This window comes from Rhipicephalus sanguineus, chromosome 5 (genome assembly GCF_013339695.2).
Source record: "Rhipicephalus sanguineus isolate Rsan-2018 chromosome 5, BIME_Rsan_1.4, whole genome shotgun sequence".
NCBI lineage: Eukaryota > Metazoa > Arthropoda > Arachnida > Ixodida > Ixodidae > Rhipicephalus > Rhipicephalus sanguineus.
The window spans coordinates 32,178,733-32,206,500 of NC_051180.1; the positions used below are offsets into that span (position 1 = coordinate 32,178,733).

Here is a 27,768-nt window from a genome sequence, read left to right on the forward strand (position 1 = left end):
CGGCCGAGCACCGTAACGATTGCACCAGCGCGGTGAACTTTCGATTGTGATAGCGGCACTACTGAGTCGTTAGGGATAATGAAGTTCCCTTTCTATCGGAATGAAAGCGTCCACTAATTTCCACGCTTTGACTGCAGCGAGATATAGCTGTGGAGAGTGGCCGCTTCTTTTTGCTAACGAGCTCGGAAAGGACGCACCTCGTATTGCACACATGCAACACCAGGGAAACGGTGCGGGCAGTCTTGTTCCTGTTCTCATATATAACGTGACGGGATCGGTGTTACAAGCACGCGCACGTGAACCGGTCCAGTATAGGTCGACGGGGGGGTCTTTCGAATGTGCGTTCGTATGTATGCACGTATATGCTTGACATGTACGGAAGGGCGTCTTTATCCCGCCTACGGGTTCTGTTTTCCTGCTTCCTGCATATGCCTACAAGTATCCGCTGCGTTCGCAGTTTGAGCCGGCACATTTGCTGTTCAAACTTTGCCCGGCGGCGTACCACGCAGGCGAAAGACGCTTCGATGCATCAGACAGGGTGACAGGAATAGCTGTAATGGCGCCGTTGAGGTGCTATTACAGCTATTCCTGCGAGAAACACGATTGCGTCGACAAAACGAAAAACTTCGCTGTCAGACAGGTCGAGCGCTGCTTTTACGTCTTGGGGGGTAATTGTGGAGGCTTTTCCGAGTGGCGTCCGCGAATAGCTCATGCGTTATCGCACGTCCTTTGACAGCTGACAGCTTGTTTAAAAGCGTTTGCTTGCGCGTCACTAAGCGTAGGTAGGAAAACAGTCGTTAGCTTCTGCTTCTATTTTCGCCGAGTTCCCCCGACTGGCCATAAAGGGCTTGTTCCAGAGGTCACGGGTGCGACACAATCAAACCTTTTGCTGTTTGATAACTAGCGCAGATAGCACAAACTTGCAGTGCAATGTTAAGATTGAAAGCCAAGGTGGTAATCGCGTTCTTAACGGCGTCTGCCACGACGGTGCCATGCTTTTATTCGAATTCAGACAGCAGTGCATTTCTATATATAGCGTAACCGCTTAAAGCTCCATGCACCGTTACGCAGGGTATAGTGCATTCCAGTGGTCACATAGGCTGTTTATACTGAATCGCCATTTGTAATTCTCGTTTTCTGCACATTCTTTTAATGTGGATGCGTTCTGAACATTGGCCGTTATCTACAAGTTAGCGAAATTGTAAAAGCTTTTCGCGTGAAGTTTTGTGAACACATATCGCTTGTTTGTGTGCCGCTGGGCGACTTTCAACGTGCACTTTCAGTTCTTGATTAGTTTTTGTTTTTCGTGTAGAGCTGACATCTGATGGCTTTTCACCATCTCATTAATATATCATTCCCTCCTTTGCAAAACTGCGTTGGTTTGCAATAGTGTTTTGGGATTGTTAACTTCTGCATAGCCGATTTTACTTTATGGTCCGAGCTAGTTAACAGGAGGATTCAAGGAAAAGGTGTAACATGTATTCGTCACCCGTGTCAGGGCAGCCTTCACGGAATGAACTAAAAGAACGACAACATTACATTGAAAAACTGAAGCCGTGGTCACAGCCATAGGCGTGCGCAGGGTTACCCATCAGGGGGGCAAAGGTTCATCACAGCGCCCCCCCCCCCTCACCCTAATAAGTCAATGTATGGGGCAGATTTTGCGCCACCCCCTTCAATGGTGACTATAAGGGTCCATGTACGGGGCAGATTTCGCGCCCCCCCCTCTTAGGTGATTAGGGGGGGGGGCGCCCCCCCCCCTGCCCTCCCTGTGCGCACGCCTATGGTCACAGCCATAGCCGCCGTCAGGGTCACCTTCGGCATGTAATACTCGACAGCGAGCAGATCATTCATTTATCTTCCTTTCACACTTCAGCGGCTAAGGCAATTGGATTAGCATACAATGTTCGTGCCACTGTTTGCAGAAAGGAACGCCTCGAGACGCCAAAGTGTTGCAACTGCAATGATGCCTACTTATTGCTGGTACGCTATCAAGTACTGTACTTTAGGTAACTGCTTCGCGCGAGCTTATACAGAGAGCGAGATCTCGCGCTGTGGGCAAGGGCCGTAACGGGACGTTCTGGATTTCAACGATGATACAATGGATTGAACTAGTGTCCCATCTGAGAGGCCTAAGCCTTTTATTTGGCTATATTTCTCCCACGTAGCCACATGAGAGGACGACACTTACACTTTGTTTAGTTACACATGAGGGGTAATCTTTAGCTATAGGAGCGGTATCGCTCCGCGTGAAGCATACAAGGACATATCGTTCAGCTGGCGCTGCGCCAGATGCTTTGTACTAATTGTTCGGAGAGAGCGCTCCCTCAATGTTGGCCCGCCCAGCGTTTTTCACCACTATCCGTTCAGAAGAAAAAAAGCAGCGCTGACAGCACTCCTTCGGGAGTAACTTTTGTTCCATATTCAGTTCAATTCTAGACAGTTTCTTATTCTTAGATTGTGTATACACGTTCACTCATGCAACATTGGCATAGAAGTTGGAGGGGGGGAGTCTGGGCTTGGGCACAAGAATGGTGTCTGGGAGTACGGGTAAAGCGGTGTTAAATGGACAGCATGCAATTTCTTCCGCCGAAAGAATTCGGCGGTACTCCCTTTATTAAACAGGTCTCGCGTGTCTTTCGTCAAACTATGTGTGCGCGTGTTGCATGTTTATCAGGAAAGACGCCTCACTCCCTTTCACAGAGTGCGATTAGCTCGGCCTCGTCGAGAAAGGTCGAAAATTGGAGTAAAGAAATTCCACGCCCACTGTATACCTTATTAGCACACGCAATCGCCTTGTACGAGGCAGAGTAACACCGGTGTCACACACTGACACACAGATACTTTTGATCGTGATGAGGGTCGATCCTGATCGGTTTCTCGATCGCGATCAACCATGGTCGCTGCGACACGTAGCGAACAAATCCGGATCGAGTTTGGCGCAGACGTCAGTAAAATCGCTATCTGGGAGCCAGGTCACGAGGAGCAGGTTGCGATCGTATTGATCCGGATCGGCCCTCATCGCGATCAAAAGTTCCCATGTGGCAGCGATACAATGCGCCTTTCCTTTCTCGCAAAATAAACATGACCTGACGAAAACTGCGTTCGAACACGTTAATTACGACGTAAACGAAACTTGCTAATGACAGTCACAGCAGGACTTGTGTCCATTCTCACCTCTGTCTCCTAGCGCCGAGGAAAGAGTTGAGCTCCAGCGGCGTCGCCGTTCCAGGGACAGCGGCTCGTTGCTTCTCGACACCGCGCGATCATCGCCGCCGCTTAGCGCCGCATTTGTCCTCGTCAACTGGCGGCGGCGCGACGGCAAGAGTTGGAGCGTACCAGCGTCGTCCCGACGGCACGGTCTCATCGGCCACCGACGATCGCACGCTCGTCCCATATTCCGTCGCCGGGACCAACAGTAGCGTACTACGTGCGCGCCACCCTCCTTTTCGGGCAGCAGCAAGCTGCCCTGCAAGCACTCGACTTCACCGTTCCAACCGCTGCAGCCTCGAGTGGTGGTCACTGCGGCGACGTCGGCTGGCCAAGTGCATCCCGTATCCACGAGCGCCGGTCCATCCCCCGCAGAGCACGCTACTATACTACTCTTCTATACGCGACGGGCGTCCGCTGCTGCCGTTGCTTTGCTCCCAGGCGCCGCGGTAATCATTTCTCTTTTTCTCCCCCTCGCCGCCGGGCAGTTTCACTGAGCAAGAGGGGGAAAGGACGAGAAAGAAATAAGGGCCGACCCGCGAGAAGAGAAACTTTTTTTTTTTCTTTCCACCCTGGAGCATCGACGGGCGACTCCTCCGGTTCGTCCGGCGCACTTCTTCCTGGCGAGAGGAGGAGATCCGCGTCCGTTCCTGCGCGTATGTGAGTGTGAGCCTGCATGTAAATCGCCACACTGGTGGACCGTTACCGTGTCCCGTCCTGGCTGGCTACTCCTGGCATTTTACGGGACCGGGAAAGAAGGATGCACGTACCTCAATTGCAGCTGGTGGAGATGCAGCAGTGACGTTGTTGTCATCTAAGGATCGTTGTCCTTGGTGCGCGATTCGATTCCGGAGGGTGAGGAGGAAGACAGTCCCGGTATAAGCCGTGCTGACTGCTCCGTGCTCTCGTTCGGGTCCTGGCCGATAAATGCGACGGGAAAGTGCTTTCGAGAGGCGGCGATATATACGCTGCCTGAATGGTAAAGGCTGCCGGAGAAAGTGAAGCTACGTGTGCAGTGCCCGGGATGCTTCTGCAACATCATCTATGCAGGAGTTTGTCTCGGTTTCGCGCGTGAGACAAGTTTACTGCGGCTGAGTGTGATCAGTGAAGCATTGAACGTTGTATTTTCTATGCTGGGAGGTTGTCCCTGACGAATGAACGAATGGTGGTCTGCATCGTACACCAGGGGCGTAGGCAGAAATTTTTTTCGGGGGGGGGGGGGCACCTCCTTGATCTGTAGTGGGGACGAGCAGGCAGATGTGGTCGAGTGTCATTTTCTGCTCTGTATGCTATGGCAAAAAAAAAATTTCGGGGGGGGGGGGGGGGGGCACGGGCCCAGGTGTGCCCTAACGTGGCTACGCCCCTGTCGTACACCGAGCCCTTCATTTCGACTGCGTGCCAGGTTTAAGCAGCCCGTTATCAGGCCACTTGCTATTCCGCAACACGTTTCAGGGTTCTGTGAACGTCAACAAACGATGGACGCTTACGGCTTGCAGCCATGGCTTTACGAAGCACCGATTATTGGCTTCACCATGCCTATACTGACACAAAAAATCACAGAGAACAAAAACAACGTAATAAACATTTCTCACATGTAACTGACACAACACTGGAACTGGATATCCAGGATCCCATTTCTGTTGCCTGCTGCCTGACTTTCTTCTTTAAAAGCTAAGGCCCAGAAATGTACTGTTCCAGCTGTTGGCTTGACGTTATCACATTGTAGAGAAAGAAAAAAAAAACAGCCACACAAGAGCTGTGCAAAGCCGGGAGCAGTTTCGTGCATATTTTGTGCATATGTTTTAGTGTTGAACTTCTACGCTCGAACGTGCGTTGAACGGTTCCTGCTGCTACCGCGTTCATTTCACTTCAACTGAACTTGTCCTGTTTTTACGCTTAAAGCAGCGTTACTTTGCTCGGCCGATTATAGTCGATGTATTGGCCTGTCACGTATGGTATGCTCATTGGAGAGGTGTCCATACCTCTACCCGATAAGTCAGAGAGAAAGAAAGAGTAAAGAAATAGAGAAAAACGCATTTGCGAGTCTGTAATTTAACCTTGGCAGACGTGCAAGGGCAGTTAGGCGATACTAATGCCAGCATTTGGCAGAACGCAGAATTCGTCACGTCCACAACGCAAGCGTATGCTGTCTCGCGGCACCACGATATCAGCGGTTCTCGCCACATTGACGCTATATGTTCGTCATATGTGTAGTGTAGCCTTGAATAGAGTGCTCATGACAGTTACAAAAGTGTTTCGCGATCATTATACCTATCCAGCGCGCATTGAGAACTTTGCTCACATCTTAAGCATGAACGAGTGAGCAAGAAGAGAAGCGTGCGCAAGAGGAATTCGGAAGAAGGGGATGGGTGAAATCGTGGTGCTAAATAGCTGGCGCTAAAAGCTAAGCTGATGCTAGCTAAGAACGCCAATAGGTATTGTTGTTTTGGCGGCGGAAGTGTTGTTATTTCGGGACAATAGCCTCCAAGAAACATCCGAAAGTGGACATCTGAATGCCACTTAAATGGCGCATCAAACCGTCTCTCCAACCAGCCATACACGGGCAGTTTCCATGATGCAGTAGTGAAATCTATCATGTGCGCGTTACGTGCTGTCTGAGATTGCTTGCACAAGAATATCTCGAAGTGCACTGAATGCACGTGGCGCCTTACGCTCAGGCTGCCCGTAATACAGATCATTCTAACTCACACTTTCGTGGACTGCCAGCGTTGGAAGTTTGGTGTCAGAGTATAGCGAAAAGCTATTGCTCCTTTCTCCGGTATGCGGAAACAATTAACAAACCACGCACTGCCACCCGTCGTTTACCACCCGCTTTCAAGCACTTCTGATTTCCCTGTTACCGTTAACAGTGCGCAACCGCTCGCAACAAGTGAGAAAACGTATAGCGGCTCGCAAGACGGCGCCGACAGTCGACCGGATACTGATCGCGCATCTGGACCTTTCACTCACCTCGAGTCTCGTGCTGACGATTACATTCCGATCAAACTGAGAGCGCGCGCACCTTGCGAACCGCGCGGAAGCAACTTTTCGTGCGCGGCGGAGGGCCGAGCGCGGTTTCCTATCCACCTTGCGTTGGCACCTGTCTCGCTGGGGCAAGGCGGTTCTTTTGTTGTGCGTCGTTTCTCGTCCTGGAGCGGGCACTGTGGCGACGACGCCTGTCAAGGAAACGAGATTATACCGCGCTTAGGAACAAAAAGCGCCAGTCCGTGTCGCACCGTTTCCATATTGTGTTTTCGTGCCCTTTCCACGGTTTATTTCTGTTTCTTTTCTTTTTTTTTCTCCTCGTCATCGCGGTCTCCGGCGCAGTTGGGCGTGAGCGCAATTGCGGGCTCCGTGAAAAGTCGCGCTCGCACGGCCACTGCCGGTAGCAGTTCTGGACCATTGCCGGCGATCTGTGCACCGTGAAAGCCTTGTTGCTGGAAGCGCGCGGAGATCGCACTTTTTTTCTATTAGAAGTTTCGGTTCGTACGCTCTATCTTCGGCACGTATATGCATAATTACAACTCACAGGGTCTCTTATGCATTCACCTATAAGACGACTCGAAGGGCTCCATACTAAGTCGGATCAGCCGCATTGTCATATTCGATGCTTTCATAGCGGTCATAACTGTCGTTCAAGCGCAGTATTCATTCCGATATCATGCCTCCCGTCATCGCCTGATGGCCGCAGTATTTTCTCTTCGACCCTAAAACAAACAAACAAACAAACAAACAAACAAACAAACAAACAAACAAACAAACAAACAAACAAACAAACAAACAAACAAACAAACAAACAAACAAACAAACAAACAAACAAACAAACAAACAAACAAACAAACAAACAAACAAACAAACAAACAAACGACCGACCGACCTACCGACCGACCGACCGACCGACCGACCGACCGACGGACCGACCGACCTCTTCGTCGCCGACGGTCTATCTGAATCTTTTCTCTGAACAAGACTATCGGAATCTACTCTCTTTTTTTTAAAAATCATAATGTCCCTGTTACTATAAGGTTATTTTGCTATAAGACACCTAAGTATCATTGTTACTACTCAGAGCCGTTTTGCTCAAATCGATGGTTGCGGACCGAGAGAAACCAACCATGCAGACACGCGAATAAGTGAAGCTCAAGCCTAGCTTATTCTGCGCAGAAAAAAAATATGTGTATACCGCGTTGGTGTACACTTGAGTAAACAGCAAGTAAAATGTTGAAGAAGCGCTCTAAATGCTGCGGATGAAAGTGCCTGCAACTCCGTATTGGTCCAAGCTTTTGCAGCTATACTTTCTAAAACCATAGCATACGCTCATTATACAGTCTGTCACTCTATCTCCGAAAGTTCAACACGCGATGCTTCGAAAGTAAAATTGAACACTCACGCACGCATGCTTCCGGGGACGCCGACGACAAGGCAGAAAGCTTCCGAGAAGTTATGTTAGCCTCATTCTCATATTCAGAATGACTGCTGCTATATTTTAAAGTTACGGCAAACTAAATCCGCCTTGCTTTTCCCGCCTGTAGCTTCCTTTTAAAGGGACACTAAAGAGCACAAAGATTTTTCTCGTATAAGTAAAATTACTCTTCCACGATACCAAAAACACCACGCTTGCTGCGAGAAGACGCTTAGTAAGCGAGAAATCGCGCAAAAAGAAAATGTGGATCGCGACGCCACGTTGAAGTTTCCGCACCATTCATCGTGACGTCACATATTTTGACGGCGCCTACTAGGGCCTGCGTAGTTCCCAAACGGTAAAAATGAAGTACACTGTCCTCTGAGGGGGCCATGTAGTTAACATACCAAGTTTCAGGAATTTTGTTGAGTCAATGGCTCCAAAATACGATAAATACACTTTGATGTCCGCGACGTCACGCGTGGAGATTTTGGCGCGAAATTTAAAAATGAAACTTTGAACTTCATTTTCTCCTTTATTAATGCACCTATGATGGTGAAATTAACGACATTATAGTTCTAAAAGTACAATTTATCATTCAAAACCGATTCATTGTATCACTTTAGTGTCCCTTTAAAACAACACTCAATTCTCAAAGACCCCTCAATTAAAGTTGCCATAAGACCCAGCAAGAATTGAAATTGTGCCATAGACTTATATTGGGCGACCTACATTTGGTATAGGTTCATCGCTGCGGTTTCGCCAGTATGCAAGAGTAAGCCTGACATTTTTCTAAATTATGGTCTCACGGGAACTTCATATGACTAAGGCCCCCGCTGACTCGCTTAATTCTTAACGAACGACTTCGCGTCATAAGAAAATGTACGATGTGGGTCGGCAGTTATAAACCCAGGCCTGAGCAAAGCCCCTTTGCCAGCAGGACAGCACGAGTTAGTGTGTATGTGTGTATATATTCAGAGCCTTACGTGACTACATCTGAAACGCGGAAGTAGTTAAATCAAACTTCGCGTGCTCGCTCTCGCAAATATTGCGTCGTCGTGCTATTGAATTTTTACTTGCAGCTTTCAGAGAAGGTTGATTCGTTGAGGTGAATTTTCTTAACAATAACCGCGACGGACCTAAGCTATATGTAACCGAAGACAGACTTTTTTCACCAGTCATGGAAACGATCGTATTGCACGGGAGCTTATGTATAGCTTGCCAGCAATGTACAGTGTTCTTTATTTGCGCAGAATATGGACTAACCCGGCTTGCCAATTTAGCGGCAGTACTTGCCGTTGTTTCATGTAAGGCCCCCGCTGTTTCATCCAGCGCTTCGTGTCTCCGCTGCTGTTCTTGCTATTGGAGCTCGGATAACCGATCCAGCGTGCCACGAGAAAAGAGCTTTTATATTTCAGGTTTTAATGTCATGTTTTCGCATCTGTTATAGGAGGTATAGATGTGAAAGGGTCAAGTCGAACGCTATTGTCATTTCAATGAATTCTAAGATTATTTCGTGAACGCGACAACTTCGAGGGAATTTTTTTATGGGAGCTGTTAAGTACTTTTGTTTAAGTTCCCACTGCAAACGCGAGTGCAGAGGTATCACTGACATACACTGATGCATGTTACTCCGTGAACTGGCAAGTTAATCGCGCTGTTTGTTTATATTTCGTATACGCGATGACTGCTGCTTGTTCGGGGACTTCGGTCGAGCATCTGTGTCAATAATCACGCCAAAATTGGCAAGAAGGCTAATGATACTGCTTACTCCCTCTTTTCGTCTTCAATCGAAGGCGTGCATTAACGCTATGACGTTAAAGAGCTCGTTTCGCGGAACTTCCGGTTTCGGTGTCGGAGTCGTATGTGAGCGAAAATTCCAGATAAATGCAAATACCTAAATAAGTAACAAAAAACTTCGGGTTGAGCGCAAACCGAACCCAGGCCTCCTGCGTGGCAAGCAGGTGTTCTACCACAGAGCCACGTCATTGCTTGGAACTGCTTCCGAAAAAAAAAAGATAGATCCGATAAGAATACCATGTAATGCGAGGAGGAATGCGCATGCTGTGTTGCGTTTCAGAAGCGTAGAATCGCGCTGGCGTCAAGACGTGTGAATAGCACGAGTGAGGGGCTTAAAGGCCCACCCATGACAAAGCGTTCAAATGTATTTAATGATCATCATCAGCAAAAGCATCAACAAAGTGAAAAGCTGCGTAAGCTCGCGTGTTGCCTTATACGCACGCCTAGTGGGTGCTTCGCTGATTCGAAAAAGGAAGAATTATGACGTAGTGAGCACTTCGCAACTGTACTTGCGGTAGGCATTCTAGGATAGTGTTAAACGGCCAATGTTACTCGCACAGACGCTCCTTTCCTTGCGGCATACTTTAGGTGTCCACCTAGAAGCGAAGCGAGGCTACTTATTGAGAAGGCGATGCGAACGGGGCCCGATTACGCTTTCGCGTTCTGCTCTTGAGGTGAAGTTCAAGCGTCCTCCAACTTTTTTATGTATTTGTATGAAGAGAGTCTGATTTTGTTTTGATTAGCGACTTATGCGCATTTCCTTCTCGCAGACGTAGTAGGCACTTGCTTGCGAAGCTTGTGGTTTAGATTAAATCGCTGAAGATTTTATATGTTTCCAGAGATAAGGATGGCTTCACCGGCCTTAGATAATCTGGGCAGCCGTCCAGCGCGCAAGTCAAACCCATTCAAACAGCCTTGTTGCTATGACAATCCCATTAGATAATCGGCTCTCACAGCAACTAGCGATATACGTTATAAACACTCAAGAACTGAAGTAAGAGGTAGGGCACTTGGCGACAATACCACCGTGTTTACCAGTTCTCACACTTGTTGGTGTTGGGTCAAACGCCTTCAGCAACCCTAGGTGAAATGAGTGCCACTCTTTGCCTTAGTTATGTAGATCTTGGCTCTAATGTTCGTTCCCTTATAAATTTTCGTGCAAATAAGAATGAACCGCATCACAACCACCGTAACCAGAGAACAGGTGTATTCTTGTCCCGTCAGCATCTGCCAAACTTGACGTCCTACCCTGAAGTCTCACTTCAAACCTGTTTCCAAAATGAATGAAGTGCCAAAGTTTGACTGTAACGCGAAGTAACCAAGTTATGGAAGCAATAAGACAGCAAAGAAGCTCTCTGGCAACTAGACGCATCGGTTTATCCTTTGATACCGTTGTCAAAAAGAATAAAGGCGCTGCGTTCGCGTGCCTTTTGTCAAGCAGCACAAGGGACTGAAACCAGAACTGACGCTGGCAGGCTTTCTTTTTGACCGAAAGCGAGGCTGTTCACGTTACTTGTAAACAAGCTCGTCTTTCGACATCTGAAAACTGTGGCGGGATTTAACGGTAGAAAAGGCAGCCAGTATGAAATGCTGCCTGCAAAAACGTGGAAGAAGGTAAAAGAAAAAAAATTAAGGTGGCTTGAATTTCGGATCTACCATATCAAAATCGTGCAAGCCAAAGAGCAAAAAAAATCAAGAGATTGTACTAAAAGAAGCTAAGCGAACACGTAAGTTTCTTGCTATTCTAGTCCTGTGTCCTTTTGCGTTGCATTGTTTGGCCGAGAGTTCTTTGCAGGAGAGTCGAGATTGACGTTTCCTGGAGATATATGTTCCTTCCGTCCTTTGAGTGCGACGCCAGGGCTTTCCTTCGATCCGCCTACGCCTTCAGAAATGCGAGCCGACGCGCAAGGCTCATGTCAGTCGTCATTCAAGTAGAGTGCAATGCGGAATTCCAGCGGCTCAGAAGCCGAGATGCCAGGAATGGCTGCAAGCCAATATGAAAGGCTCAATGGCTTCAAAGCCCCGCACGTGTTTTCGTCTTCGTAAAGCGAGGGTTGGCGCTGAACCCTGTGCTATGCCCATAAGCATAATTGTTTTGTTTCTTTATAAACTTTATGCATGTTACTTTGTTTTCACCTGTGGAAGTTCAACACTGCATTCCGTAGTTACGAGTGTGGTGTGTTTTTTTAGCAATGTAAGTTGTTTCAATGGGTTCTTATTGATCTTTATGACCAATGAAAATGCCTTGAGTTGCTGTGGATAATGCTGTTCTCTCTCTTTTTAAATCTTTTTTCTCGCTGTTTATTTATCTATTGATAAGGCTGTTTTTCTCACTGCCGTAGAAGTCCCTTTTTGATTTTGATTGTGTGCATCACGGTTTGCTGTATACTCGCCAAATTGTACTTCCGGAGAGCTACTCAGGATGCTTATCAATTTTTTCTCCCAGCCTCCCTCATCTTCTTGATGAAAAATAAAAAAGAACTATTATTAGTAGCCATTAACTACTGAAAATCTACGTACAGTAGCCATTTGGCATGTCATCGAGCCTTTCGTTACTTGAGTAGCCTTTCTGAACTGCGGTGGTGTACGTAAAAAATCAAGGGGGTCATCAATCTTGGGCAAAGGGTACACGTCTTTCCGAGAAACCTTATTTACGCGCCGTTAATCAACGCAGAAGCCAATCGAACGATCCTTCTTTTTAACTGGAAACACAAGTGATGCCCACGGATTTGTGAAGGTCGAAAATTGGGGAGGGGCGAAGATGTAGGGAACGGTGTTTCAACTCCACTAACGTGAAACCTGTGGAGGGGCGAAGCACACAGTGTGTGCCGGTGTTTACCACATCAAAATAACTGCTAATGGGCAATGAGAGACAGAACAAAGAGTAGACACAGAGACCCGCAGTCCGCTTTTAGTTAACGTGCACGCTGCGAATCTTTATTGTTCAACTACACAGAAGAGAAATCTGCCACCGGCACTACATTGCAGGTCAAGATCCAGTGCCTATATATATACACGGGGTGACCGGTGAACGGTTGTGCAGCGCGAGCAGTCGGTTTTAGGGGCGAAGCTCCTTAAGGCGGCACCCGTTCGTCCCTCGTAGTCGTCGTGGTCGTAGTAGTGAGTAACAAGTCTTACGCTTTGACCTCCAAGGTGGTGCCGGTGGGAGATTTATCCTGTGCGTTGTTGAACAATAAAAAATTCGCAGCGTGCGCGTTAACTAAAACCCGAATTCTTCTGTCTCTCATTCCCCATTAGCAGCCATTGGCATGTTCCAGTAGGAAACGTTAGTAGAAGTAGAAGTGTAAGTGTTAGCTAAAAGCCGACTTCTTCTGTCTCTCATTGCCATTAGCAGCCATTGTTTACCTCCAAGGTAGTGCCTGGTGAGATTTCTCCTGTGCGTGATTAAACAATAAAAATTTTGTTCAAAACGCCGTTGATTGATGAAATAAACCAACGAAAGACGCCAGATGTTTTGTAAAAGCAGAACGAAAGAACGCCAGATGTTTTTCTTAAAGTGTAGTAGTAGTAGTTGCATGTAGCCACCTCGCCCGATCGTCAACGGGCGAGGTGGACCGGCAACGGCGCGAGGACCCTGCCGTACGAGAGTTAAATCACACTAAAAGACATACTTTGCGGGCGATACACTCTAGTGAGCTTTCAACTTTTCGTCTTAATGTACATGATAAAGAAATTATTTCTACGAAAAACGCAAGGCACACCTTGAGCAATATGTTTGGTTTTGGGACGCTAAATGGAACCATGAGGCGATGCGAAGCCGGAGCACTTGCACGATCGCGTTCCGTTGGCTTTCGTTGGGCATGCTACCGACCTCGCGTCGTGGACCGCGCGTCCTGTCTTCCCTCTAGCCTTGCCTTTAATTCGCACAGGGCGAGCGGGGAATGCGGTCGCTCTTGGCGCTCTTTCGCTCGGGAGCGGACTTCTTCCTTGCATTTCACCGATCACAAGTGATAATGAAGGGACCACGTAAACCAACAGTACAATAAAAGTTTGATGTTTAATATATACACGATGTTTCACACTCTTTATATTATGTACTGGGCGCATTTCACGGAAGAGTTTCACGGTTTACAGATGATTCCCTCCGTAGCTTCGCCCCACTCATCATCATTCACCCCGTGGATATGCTGTGATTTTTTTTCAATCAAGAAACTTGCTAGCAGACGCTGCCTGCGTCGGCGTTGTGTCTCAGAGGCGACGGCGCGTTCTCGTTCTTTGCGAGCTGGTAGTTAGCGTTCATCGCAGAAAGAGCGTTTCCATAGTCAACGCGCGCCGTTCGCTCTCTCTCTCTCGCCACACGGCAAGCGCTGAGGTGGTGGAGCCCTCTCTTGCGCTCAAGCAAATGGACCGTCCCGACAGCAGACGACGATGCCCGACGCACGTCGACACGCCGAGACCCTAAGGAGCGTCGCCCCTAAAATTCTAGGCGTGGCTTTACTATCGCAAACACCAATGGACAGCGGAGCTGAAGAAGAGCCTCAGTGACGAAAGTCCGACGTCGCCTTACTATGCGTTACTCTCTACCTTTCTCCTCATCCTCAACCTCAACCTCGCTTCCCTTTCCCGTTGACCTCTCTCGTCCTCCGCCGTCGCCTCACTCATTCCTTGCCTTGACACTCGATTGCGTTACTATGCTTTACTCTCTCGCTTCCTCCTAATCCACGCCCTCACCCTCGCTTAACTTTTCCAACTCTTCTATGCTAGGCTTTCACTCTCGCCTATGCTTGGCTTATGCTATGCTTTCCCTCTCGGTATGTGCTTGCCCCCTCTCGTCACTAACGGCTAACAGGCCTGGACCTCTCACTAAAACGCCTTTTATTCACCGTAGTGCCTGGTCATAAAGAAGTGTCGCAACTGCTTCCGAGTGGCTTCCGGCTCTGTCGCGCAACGTAAGCCGATGCAAACGACGGGAAAACGAACGTTTCGGCGTCTGTAGAACCATGGCGCTGCGTGGGGCCCACGACAGCTTGTATGCATGTCGCGAGTATACATGCACAAACATATGCTGTTTTCTTTTATCAATCCTTCGCAACCTCGTGAAAGGTCGATGGTTTTCTCTTTGCATAAACAATGGCCACACGTGGAGAAGCCAACCATTTTGCCTCAACTAGGTAATAGATATCAACAAAATAGTTGCGATTAAAGTGTTGACCGATTTATTAGACAGTTAATCGATCGATTGTCCAACCCCATAACAGTGTAATTACAATAGGAGCATGAATAAAAGTAGCATACTATTGATAGAGGATACAGCGCACTATATAGGGACGCTTTTCATTTTACTGTGTGCATGAAGTATCTTACTTCATCCTTCTTTCTTCCTCCCTTCCTCCGTGCAGGGTAGCGGACCGAACTTCTGTCTGACTAATCTCTCTGCATTTGGTTTGCTCTCTCTCTCTCTCACTGATATTACGCTATTGTTTCTCCTACAAACGTCGTTCAGCATTTAAGCGTTTTCTTACACGACATTTTATTTTATTATTGCAAAAGCCTTAGATGTTTCATCAAACGCGAAAAGCGACCGTCGGCGGCGTCAACACAAGCGATAAAAAAAAAGATCATGGGATGACGTCGCCCTATGACGTCATCATGACGTCACATGATTATGTCATTACATGACAGCGTCGCTTGGTCAAAGGTGGGCCGATCACGGAGGCAATGCAAAACCACGTGAGATGCAGAAAGCTTCCGATTCCTCCGATTTCGGAGGCAATGCAAAACCGCGTTAGGCGCGGAAAGCTTTCAGGCGGGGGCTGGTTGGGAGGATCGACTAAAAAGAAAACGATTTCTTTCGCATTCGAGTCGTCTTAAGCAAATGCATAAGCGACAGCGTGACTTTTCTTTCACGGGCTTGTTCTGCTGGTAGCTGATCAAACCTTTAAGCCCTGTTCGATGCTTTTCTGGCAGAGCTTCCTTGTGCAGCATCATCTGTACCGGTGCTGCTCACCGAGCTAGTTACTCAGTGATTACGCGTGTGCGGTCGTCGCACCGGCATCACAATTCACTAGGCTCTTCTGATGTGTAGCTGCCCATCCACCAACCCTTCTTTGACATCTACGGTCGACGAGTCATATACACGTCCTACATCGACTCTGGTATACCCAGTTGTGCCGGCGACGTGATTTGGAAGCGTCAGCAAAGGTTTTTCTGTGGCTGGAGGCAAGCTTTCACGGTGATGCTATCACATTACATAGATTCGAAAAGACTCCGCCGACGACGTTTCAAGGACTGAGCGTTATGCTTTAACTCAGCTGCTTATCGTGTGCGTGGTACTGGATGTAATAAGAGGAGCAACGGTGGCGCTTTTTCCTTTTTTTTTCGACATGAACAATTGAAAAAGTATACATTGCGGGAAGTAAACGACCTTGGCGCACGGAGCAAGAAGTGCTCATACTGACTGCTTATCCTCGGTATTTTACACCTGTGCTGCACACAGCGCTTTGTTACATGCAGCGATGTGGAAGTTGCGACTTAGTTCGAAGCAAATAAACTGACTTGGTAGATAGATAGATAGATAGATAGATAGATAGATAGATAGATAGATAGATAGATAGATAGATAGATAGATAGATAGATAGATAGATAGATAGATAGATAGATAGATAGATAGATAGATAGATAGATAGATAGATAGATAGATAGATTAACTGATTGAGTGATCGATCGATCGATTGATTGATTGATCGATCGATTGATTGAGTTTGAGTCATGGGTCGCAATCACATCTGAATCTGATGCATCCCCAGCACGCACCAGGGTCATTCTAGCAACTATCATTTGATTTTCGTATGACATTTCTAGAAGGTTTTGGGGAGCTTTAGATCTCCCAAGAGGAACGGCGGGAAGGTGTCAAGAGCCCCATCTCCCTCCAACACGCACACATGAGTGCAGGCCATATATCACTCTACCACGTATAACCACATATGCGAGTAGCATCACAAGACATCTGTATGGCATGTATGGTTAGCCGCATGTGATCAGGCTTTGAGTGTGCTTGGGTCTGCACTGCCCGCGTGTGATGCCCAGAACTGGCAGCACTGAGCGCTACTGGGAATCGGGCTTAGAGCGTAGTCGGCTCGAATTACCAGGAGTGGGCGCGACGGCGACATTTTTGCCCCCTGTATCTTGTTTGTCTGGTCTTATTTCTTGCCGCCGCATCGCTTGCGCTGCATTCTCTTCTCACCTTGGCGCCGGTCTTGCTTTTTCACTTTTACTCAGCTGCTCGGCGATTGTGGACCTTGGGACCGAGGTAGGAGATTACAGACTCCTTCGCCCAACCCCACGAGCCTTTTATTTTTTTTTTCACGCTTTATTTTCCAGCATGCAGTACAAAACGGAGGGTGCGAGGATAGAGACGATCGCACGAATGCGACTCACACTGTCGTCCTTTTATTTCTCTTCCTGCACGGCACAGCGAGCGAATCTCTTCTCCGAAACGGGCATGAAACAAGTTACTCGTTCGTATGCCGAAAGAGTTCTCTCCGAGCAACGCCAGTAATCCGTTCTTCTTATTTCTTCGTACCTTGTGCGTCGCGATAGGCTGTGACTGTCTGCTTATATAGATTTTTTTTCTGCTTTCATTCACGGCATGCGGTGGAGAAAACCGCCCACCTCAGTGCGACGGGCGCGACGGGTAAGGGACAAATAACTACGGACCCCTAGCCTGCCTCAAGGTCGACGGCACAACTCCGTGAATGCGAATTTACATAACACGTCTCCGTCTTGCCGCATGCGATGAAAAGAGCTTTGCGCTCGCATGAATGGGATTCAACAGTATCGTAACAGGGTGCCTGTCGGCACCATTCGTCGACAGGGTCGCGGTGCAGTTGAATTCGTCGACGCTGTGCTTTTTTTTTTTTTTCGTTTTGAGATAAGCATCCGGCTACGTAGAGAGACCAACCCCAATAGTGCGCTGCGCTGACTGGGTGTGCGGCAGGTGTCGTTTCGGAAAGACGGATGAGGACAAGATGGCGGCGAAAAGAAAAAGAGAAGGTTGGTATGGGTCACTCTCAAGGAAAACTAGTTTCATCCAGGTCATCAATAGCTCGGCCGATGACAGCGTTGGAAGTGATGGCAATCCATTCCATCGTTACGTTATCTACTTAGCGAATTATAAATATGACGACGTCACGACAGTGGGGACGAATGTTTGACGGCAACGATGACCGATGGTAGCGCTACACTTCACAAAGCACTGAACCTGGATAGGTATTACCCTGCAGCCGTAGTTTCATGCGATCACCGTCGGTGGTGTCAGATTTTAATGTATCTTTATCGTATTAGTCAATGCGAGCAAGATATATATTGATACAAGCTATAAATTACATCACGTTGAAAGTGAAGTTGCCTCTGAAAAGTGAATGATCAAAAGTTTGAGGAGTAATTTGGCGACGACTTCTTCCGACGAAACCTTGCAGTGTTGCAGGAATGAGTGAAGTTGGATGAAGCAGGTATGACAAGGGTTGGATGGAGCCAATTTATTAGCTATTGCTGTTAACTGATGGGCTTAGATGTCTCATTTAGTGAGTGAGTGAGTGAGTGAGTGAGTGAGTGAGTGAGTGAGTGAGTGAGTGAGTGAGTGAGTGAGTGAGTGAGTGAGTGAGTGAGTGAGTGAGTGAGTGAGTGAGTGAGTGAGTGAGTGAGTGAGTGAGTGAGTGAGTGAGTGAGTGAGTGAGTGAGTGAGTGAGTGAGTGAGTGAACGAGCGAGCTGTTTGTGTACAGAGGTGCACGAAGTGCTGGAATCGTTCTTGTACGACTGCTAACCTAACTGTGCGTAACAGTTATAAAACTACAGAGATGTAGTAAAATTGCTGTGAGAATAATAAATGAGCAACAACTCATGATGAAAACGAATGCTTAGCAATAAAAGGACAGAGAGAAGAAGCGCTACACGGGCTTAATGGTTCACGAAGCATCAAGTGTGGGGCCGGCTCACGCTTCGTAGAAAAGGCAGGGGGGAGGGGGCTTCAGGGGGTAGCTTCTCGGTAGACTACATTGCAACGACGACATCCTTTCACGCGTGCAAAAAAAAAAAGAAACAAAACAGACGAAAGGCCAGTCCGGCGCAAGTGCGCGCGCATAGGCGACCTCTGATGTTTAAAGCGAGCGTAGAACATTTAACTTATTTTCCTAATTCACAGCGCTTCCTGTTTATCGTACACATTCCACCCTGAGATCCTGCTGAGAACGTGGTGCACATGATCTCGGAACGTCCTTCGCGCTTCGCTCTAGGAAAGGGGAGCCTCTCACGTCTAAGCACCTTTTCAATCAAGGCTTAATAATCCTTGACCTTAGACCACTGTCAACAGCAGCAAAATGACCTTCATGGTTATAAGAAATTGATTGAACAGCACTGAACTTGCGCCAAAAAGGTCAGGATACTTAAATATATTTGGCGTATACTTAGAGGACCAGCTTCAATGCGAGGCTGTTAGTGTAAGAGTGTGTGCGCGTGCGCGTGTGTGACTGAGAGAGAGAGAGTAAGGGATGGGCTAGAAAAGGACTGTCTAATTTTTCGGCTGTCTTGTGTTTCTATATACCAAGGGTCTCAAATACGCGGCCCGCTGATTTTTCGCTAGCGGCCCACGGCCCGCACGTGACTCTCTTCGTCCCACGATTTCTTTATTTTCTTAATAAGTATGTTCATGAGCTACTCAGACGTGACTATTCCCAAGCATTTCTTTCATGAGGCCCACCATGCGGTCACCATGTGTTGCAGCATAACCGTGGAACAAGAACTGTGTATTTCTGAATCGGCGTACAGATTTTAGTCATCTTGGAAATCGGTATCGATATGGTTCTCGAATCCTCACGCCAAATGCCCTTTAGAGAGATGGGAAGGAGATGAGATATGAGAAAGGCGTTCTTTCAAATAGCAACGTTAGCTGACATCTTGTTCAAGCCTGCCTCCCCTCCCACCCCGCCCCTTGCTACAGCCTTCTTCACTGTCCCCACCCTCACGGCACTAAATTTCGTGACTGCGGCCTTCTAGCTGACGTGAGTTTGAGACCCCTGTTCTGAACTATTTCGAGACGCGCTTCTAACTTCCCCTAATGACCGGTGTTTAAGTTTTCGGGTACTGTTCAGCATGCTTGTAGTCGATCTTGCTTGATAATGATTCCAAGCAGTGCTTGTTCCTCATTGAAGTTGGTCCACATATTTGGTTTACTAGTTGTTCCACTAGGTACGATCGTTATTTCTAACTTCGGTCGAAACTACTCGCGTTCTTTCCTCTATACTGTCGTTGAGTAAGTGTTACTAGTACAGCTATACTTTCAACTACGGCGTCATGACGTCATGACTGGGCATTAAAAAAGTTAGCTCTTATAAGGTGCTGCAGGTCATCATATGCCATGCGTGGAGGAATATCCTAGGGCCGAATTCACAGGTTTTGGTTCGTAGGTGCTATTTGCCATTGGTCAACCGGCATCATTAATGATACTCCCAGCATCATGATTGGCTGAAATATTTTCTTACGAACGATTCCAGCGTAAGATGTTTTTGGGATGTGGTTTTCGTGGTGTTCCGTTTCGATTATTTATTTATTTACAAAAGCAAATGTTGCCATACATTATGGTCTATTGCCATAGTACGCCAGTACTGCATTCACATTCCACTGTAGTTCTCTCACTGTTAATCTGTATCCACTCTAAATTCATCGCGAAGAAATTAGACGAGTAAAGAAAGAAATATCAAGCATGCAAGCGGACATCATTAAGGTCTGCAAAAATTTAATATTACGAAAACAATGCTGCAAACACTTTTTAAGTACGGCAGCCGGGACTGATGTCGGACATGCAACTTGGAGCTCAGCACCACAACACCGTGGCCACTAAGCAACTATGGCAAATGGGTCATATATATAACAAGCTCATTCGAAAGCGAGAACCATAGATAAGAATGTCGTTCTGCATCTTCGCCAGTCCCTTATTGTGGACGAGTGCCATTACGAAAGAGTAACCAATGAACAAACCAATCCACGGACTGCTCGCAGGCATAGGAACGTGCTTTTTCTTACGATTTGTAGTTTGGCCGTGACATCCGAAGAACACCTTGCTAAGTTTTCGAAGGCGTTCCTCGCTGCTGATTTCTCAGACCTCAACTAGTTCCCTCAACCGCTGCCTCAACTCCCGACCCCCGTTCAATTTTAATGATGATGGTCGGGTTGATGATGATACTCCTGGGATGACTGGCGCCTACCCACTCAGGGGAATCGGCCAAGAGTCGGGCGGATCATATGGCCTTAACATTTTTTTCAAGTCCTCCTGGCGCCAATTAGAAGAGTTATTCTTAATGAATCCTAGTATCCTATAATACTCTCCTATAATAGACTGTCCTATAATACTCATCTAACGTCCGCAGCTTTCTTTTTTTTTTCTTTTTGAAGGCTACCCACTGCGATACCCTGATATATTCGGCCTCGTGTGCTGTGTTTGAGGTCGCGGTTTCAAATCAATCAACTGCGGCCGTATTGTGAATGGCGTGAAATACAAAAAAAAAAACGTCAGTGTACTGAGATCTCTATAGGCGCACGCTTAATGAACCCCTGGTGGTCTAAACTAATCACGAGTCCCCCATTGAAATGCGCACTCGTAATAAAATCTTGGCTCTGGTACGTAAAACCAGTGAATTAAAAAAAAAATTAATGGTACTCTGGGAACTCCGGGTACATTTACTTCAATAATCTAAGCTTCACATTTATCCAGAAATTCTCACTTCTTAAACGGTAGTGCAACCACTTCTCGGGCATATCCAGTAGTGGGTATTTCACTTGCTTCAGAACAAGAACACGAGCAAGCGTCACGGTAAGTCGTTGTGCGTATAGCGGCAACAAGTTCTGTATTGCGATACCGGTCGCCAGAATATTACATTCAAGGTTGTAATCTAGAAAAATGGTAATGGTCGCGCATTGAAGGTTCGTGTCATATGTATAGCTCGAATAAATGTTATCCCTTAAGGGCATGATATCGTGAATTCGAAATTGTTGAGCGAGTGTATACTATGCCTGGTCCGCATTTTGCAATCGCTTCTGTAAAGGTAATTCATGCGTACGAACTTTGAATGATTTCTTAATTTTGCAGAAAAAAATGTAGAATCGAGAGCCTTCTAGGAACTCGATGCATCGGAGCATTAAAGTCATACACGTGAATGGGGCGCAATTATTCGACATTATCAAATGACTGGAAAAGTGAGCTGCACTTAGGCAATTTGACGCTTGATTCTCGTGAAAGCACTCAACGGGAGCATGAATCTACAAAAAGAAAAAAAAAAGAAGAAAGAAACAACGAAAGGAAATTTGGAATGAATGGCATGATAATTTATGTCGTTATAACTACAGCATATGATGTCGAAGATATTTTGAGTACATTTGTTAAATACTCCAGGACAAGAAGCATATTGCTGATGCATCGAATCATAACACGAACCGCGCTGTCGCCCTTAAGTTAAGAGTAAATTGCGATAACAACCTCTGGAACATCGCCGGGCAGTCGACCATGTCGCACTCGCTTCAAACTTTGTTACTCATTTCCTGTAGTTATCGCAGGGGAGCTCTATACCATTAGAATCGCCGACGTGAAGCACACGCATCGTCTCTTGAAGTTCAGACGAAAAAAAAAATGCAGTTATCTCTGCGCCGATCTAATTAATGATGTTTCGTTTGTCTTTACGTTTGCTTCTTGCATTTACGCATGAAGATTATAGCGGAGGCGCATACGTCCGTATAGAAAACATAGAAGCTTGCAGTCCCTCAACACGCAACGAAACTATGTATTACCAATGTTGAGAAACTATAATAATAGTTACGTTGCGGCGCTCGACAAAGTTTAAGGAAACATTGGGTTGTTCGTATACGCCTTGATAAAGGACTGCGAGCTATGTACAGACGGGTACACTGTTAAAGGGAACACTTGCGCGCAGGGTATGTCCACATTTCGCTCTCTTATATTTGCGCTTATATTTGCATAAGACTACTGGTGGTTGACAAATCTGACTTCTTTTGAGAGACTAGTGTCGTGCGCTAACAGTGTTTCCACATCCACTTGCCGTTAGGGGGACAACATGAAAGGCGATAATTCGTGTGTTCCCTTTAACAGTTGACCGTACTGCACGGTCTCAAGAAAATGTTGGGATGTAATAATAATTGGCCATTGAGCGTCGCGGGCATCCGCGCGCAGAGACAGGCGCGCGCACGTACGCACGCACGCACGCACGCACGCATGCACGCACGCACGCACACACACACACACCACACACACACACACACCGACATAGGCACACACATACACCCACACTGAACCCCCAGACAAAGACATGCACAGAGAGAGAGAGAGAGAGAAACAATAACAGACGTGTGTGCGCGCTTGCTCGCATAATTGTAGTTTTCGTGAAAGCCCCGAGGGCAGGTGGAAATGATTTTCTTCGGTGGCTCGCGCAGGCAGCAGGTATACGGAAGGAGGGTGCAATGTAAATGATGAGATGAAGTTTCCATTTCTCCACGGTTTTCTGTCTTAACTTTTCATTTATGGCAGTTGTTTATAGTATTAACAGTTTCAGAGACGTTCTAGTGTCAGTAATTTGCGGGCTACGGCCGTAACCTTTGTTCTAGCTCGTACGGACGTAGCTCGCGAGACAAGGAAGATAAAGTTTAGACTTGAAAGGTAGCACGAGCGCTGCATTTGCCATCTCCGACGTCTTGTTCCTCTTCGCTCGCGTTCTCAAAAAAAAAAAAAAAAAAGTAGTTACTATTCTACGCTTTCTTTTGAAGTTTATCGACTGGGGAACCGGCGGTTGGAAACAATTCCGAGAAATACCCCGAAGGCTTTCTTGCTTGTTATCTTGTTCATCCTTGACGGTAATGAGCATAATCTTAGTGATGGAACAGAGGCTGGGATAAACATTGGAAGCGGGGCAGATATTGGAAGGCCGGCGCTTTTCATTGTACCGATAATATTTTCTGAGGAGAAGAAACAGAAATGGCTTAAAAAAATAAGGAATTAGGGAGAACTTAAAGACATCATCTCGTAGCTGGCAATTATCCCGAGGCAAATAGTACGGCCACTGTTTTCGTTCAATTGAAGCAATATATGCGTCTATGTACACTTATATATTTTTTATTCTAACTTGTATGCAGATATAGCGTCGTCTTAGGGAGTGTTTAGGTATTTCTACGCTTGCAATAATGCGTATAATTTATCAAGCACACGGCACGCTAGTTCACTTTTTCTTTAATTGTGTGTGCTTACACGAAACTTCAAAAAAGCATAACTTTGTCGCAGAAAGCACTGACTCGGAGTTTAGGTCATATATTGATTCCTATCTTTTACTGTATGTGTAGGCTGTACTGTCTGGTATTTAGCGCTGTATTAGGACAACGTCGCTTGTGCGTAAGAGCTCTTGTTTATCAACACATTAGCGTTCATTTCGTCACTTGTTGTGTATTTCTTTCTTTTGCATGTTTGCATCCACTTCTGTATGAACGTGAAGAGGCCAAGCAGTGCTTAAACAAGTTTTTAAAGATAATATTAGAGTATCTTTGTGCCGGGTACCCCAAGCGGCCTGCGTAGCACGCTCTTGCGTTCCTTTTTACTCCCAGTTGCACCCATGCAGAATATGAAGGAACGCAAAGGCCTACGTACGCAAGCTGCTTTCAGGGCCCCGGCGCTTGAAATGCAGCGTGCACCGATGTTGAATGGCGTGCGTAGTAGTGGGGATACACAGCTTTCTTTAGCCTCACTTCAGAGGCCCTTCCAATAATAATCAACAATATTTCGAATGATGTTCCGATGTCTCCACGCAATCTGCTCCACTTTCCCTCTGACTACACGCCTGCATTGTTTATTGCTTGTGATTGTTGCTAGTATTTTGTATGCACTTGGCTTGGTCACTGTATGGTTTTGGCTTTTATTTCAGATGAGTGGCGAAAAGTACTTCATGATAGCTGTACTTGGAGTTACTTGGTAAGTACTGGCATATTCCGAGAGAGGTCGTATATATATATATATATATATATATATATATATATATATATATATATATATATATATATATAGATATATATATATATATATATATATATATATATATACGAGCGCGCGAGCGCGTTTGTGTATGTATGTATGTATGTATGTATGTATGTATGTATGTATGTATGTAGGTATGTACGCGCGCGCGCGCGCGCGTGTGTGTGTGTGTGTGTGTGTGTGTGTGTGTGCGCGTGTGTGAAAATGCAGCCATCGCCGTAATTCCCGCAATTCCGCGCTCAGCAGGTGCAACGCTGCAGGCCCGAGACTGTTTCGCGAGCTTTGGCTCTATTTAACGAGCTTTGTCTCGGGCTACTTCACTGCTTAGAACCATTCACCTTGAAGAGTTTCCGTTGAGCCGCAAAGCTACAAATAGACAATGAATGCTAATCTGTTAGACGCCTCAGAGAACGGGATACACACGAGCTTGACCGGAAAGCACAGCTTCTCCTGGAAGCTACATGGAGGCCAAGGGCCACACGTTACCGTTTGTCATGCAAGAAATCTCTGAGATGCAGCGTTGCTGCGTACCTTATGCGGGAAAGCAACGAATGCCCGGTGCATATAGCATATAGCTTAGTCCGTCGTTTGACCTCCTCACACCGCGTAGAAATTAGTATGCCCAATCACGGTCAAAGGTTCTGCAGACAGTTGAATAAGTGAGATGCGCGCGCGCGCCTGTCCTATATCCGGGATAGCCTCATTTTTTCCCCTAATTACATTCTCAGCCTTTTCCTGTCGTTTCCTTTTTTTATCTCCAGGCCTTACGTGTACGCAAACCTGACCGTTGATGAGGCGACCACGAAACTTGTCGTCCTCGGCTCTAGCTACAAGAAGTACACGGCGCCGTCCCAAGCCGGTGAGCCAGCTCGTTGTTCGGCGGGTGCGCGTATATTTGCGCTCGTGATGATTCTCTTTTATAGCGTATACTAAGCGTCTCTTTTGCTGCTTTTCTTGGCCAGAATAAAACGTGTCTCGGCGCCACTTGAAACTCGCGCTTGTCGGTTAAGGACACCGTCTTCCTGCCGTGGTTAAGGCCCCATGCCTCTTGCAATCGTGTTCATTCTGGTTAGCTACTCAATGCACGTTACAAGTTACCTGCACGTTACCTGCAGGGTGCTGGCGATGGGCACAGTTAATATATATGGCTTAGACATTGTGCAACAACAACAACAACAACAACAACAACAACAACAACAACAACAACAACAACAACAACAACAACAACAACAACAACAACAACAACAACAACAACAACAACAACAGTTACAAGGTCCCTTATGCATTTGGCTAAGACTACTGAAAACGAACGCCATCTTCTTTTTCTCCGCAGTCAGTTGCATCGATCCATCCTCCCCCTTCTGCACCTAACGTGTTTTTGCTTTGCCTCTGGGATCAGAGGCATTGCCAGCTTTCGGCACATCAAGCGGTTTTGCATTGCCTCCAGGATCGGCCAACCTTTGACCAAGCGACGATGACGTCATCACATGATGCTGATTTTTCGCATCACTCACGTTGACGCCAGCGGCCAATTTTCGCGTTTGATGAGGCATCTAAGGCCTTCGCCTTTAAACAACAACAACAACAACGTGCACAGTTGATATATATGGCTCAGGCATCGTACTCCTCTACGTGCCGTGGACAACAACAAGAACAACAACGACAAGAACACAGAACAAACCCAGAGCAAACGCAGCTTGCTCTGCAGTGCAGCACCAGTGCCGGTACAACGTATTCGCTTAGAACGTATTTTATTAGATTTCCCGCGACTGATGTTGACTCCTTCAAATCTGACTATCGCGATATGTTAGAGACTGCACTTTCCGTTGTGTGACGAGGAATATTCCACGCGTCTCTTGTGCTCTATTCAGCGGACACGCGTAGCATGTTTGACCTAATCGCCCGGGGCAACAAGGATGTCGACATTGCCGAAAATTTGTCCACGACTTATCTCCGTGGCAACTAGCACGGGTCAGTACATTTTTAGATCACAAGAATGCATTATTAGACGTGGAGAAAGTCTCGACCTGTATCAGCTAGCACTATGACAGGAAAAAGGAAAAATATGATGTTTAAAAGATATCAAATATTACATCCGGAGTTTCCTTCACCGCATATTTTACCGAACCTGGCGATTCCGCCGCCAAGGCGCATCGTTCATCTTTGATGCGCCGCTTGAAAGGCGACCTTGCGTGCGCTACATTTTTGGCTCGCATCGAAGCGAGGAGCACAGTCATCCATGTCCGAGCGGATGTAAGGGATCCCTGCCGTTTTATAACATTAGGATCATTCTTTAACGCTTTTCTTCGCTTCGCTCGGACAGTCCTTGTAATTCCTGAGGTAAGCTTATGATGTAGGTTTCTCTTAGTATTCAAGGGCGACGCCGCGCAGCACTTTCTCAAAGAACGAAGTAAAAAGAAAAGAAACTATATGTTGCGCAAGGCCGCGTGTAAGCACACTCTTACGAAAGTGTGTGTGTGGGGGGGGGGGGGGGGGGTAGGCACGGCGTTGGAATCCTGCGGATTACGTGCACAGCCTGTCCGCGTGTTGATTGTAATGCTGCTTTCTGGTCACTGAATGGAAAGACGGAACGTTGAAAAAAATAAAAGGAAGCGGACAAAGGAAGTTGAGGATCAGAATAAGTAAACCTGACTGCATGCCTTGAATCGAGAACCTTTACTGCAGTCCACATGCTTACGGGCATACGTTTTGCTTTGCACCACATTAACACGTGATGCGCTATCGAGGTTGTGTAAGGAGGCGTGGGGTGCCTCAGATTTGCTGGCCGACGTTTCGATAGATGGGCCTATTTTTGGCAAAGGTGTCTTTGACAAATAAATGTTCACATATCGAAACGTCGGCTGTCCTGCTTGAGGTACCGTATTCCTGTTAACTCAACCTCCATAGCGCATTGTGTTTCCCTCCGTTTCCATCCTTTACTTACGAAAATGTGGGGGCACTTAGACACTTCTTCAGGGGAAGCCGTCCGTGAGGGCGTGCGTCAGGCTTTCTTCCTTTCGTTCAACTGCGCGATTCCATAAAATGTGTTGAATGAATTGGCATTCCTTGTACGTGCGCTCTTTCGCATATACACAAGCGCGAGAAAAAGATATACGCACTCCAGGAACAGAGACCAACAAAATGGCCAAGTGCTTTCATAGAGAAACACTTCCGTTGGCACGCTCTAATATTATTTCACGGGGATGTCCAGCAGCGGCCCAGCCGAACGTTGCCAAGAGCGACCTCGCTTCGTCACGGAACGGCGTTTTAATTCTATGAACATGTTCATTCATAGTTACGACGACTTCGTTTCCC

General features: G+C 46.9%; 1 protein-coding gene across 1 annotated transcript in view; it reads left to right on the plus strand.

The window, feature by feature from the left end:
- The window catches only part of LOC119392807 (uncharacterized), a 93,672-nt gene that overhangs the window by 21,273 nt on the left and 44,631 nt on the right, over window positions 1-27,768 (plus strand). Inside the window, exons 2-3 of the mRNA XM_037659759.2 lie at window positions 24,344-24,390; window positions 25,215-25,312. Of these exons, the coding sequence (XP_037515687.2) occupies window positions 24,344-24,390; window positions 25,215-25,312 (145 nt within the window). The remainder of the gene's footprint in view (window positions 1-24,343; window positions 24,391-25,214; window positions 25,313-27,768) is intronic.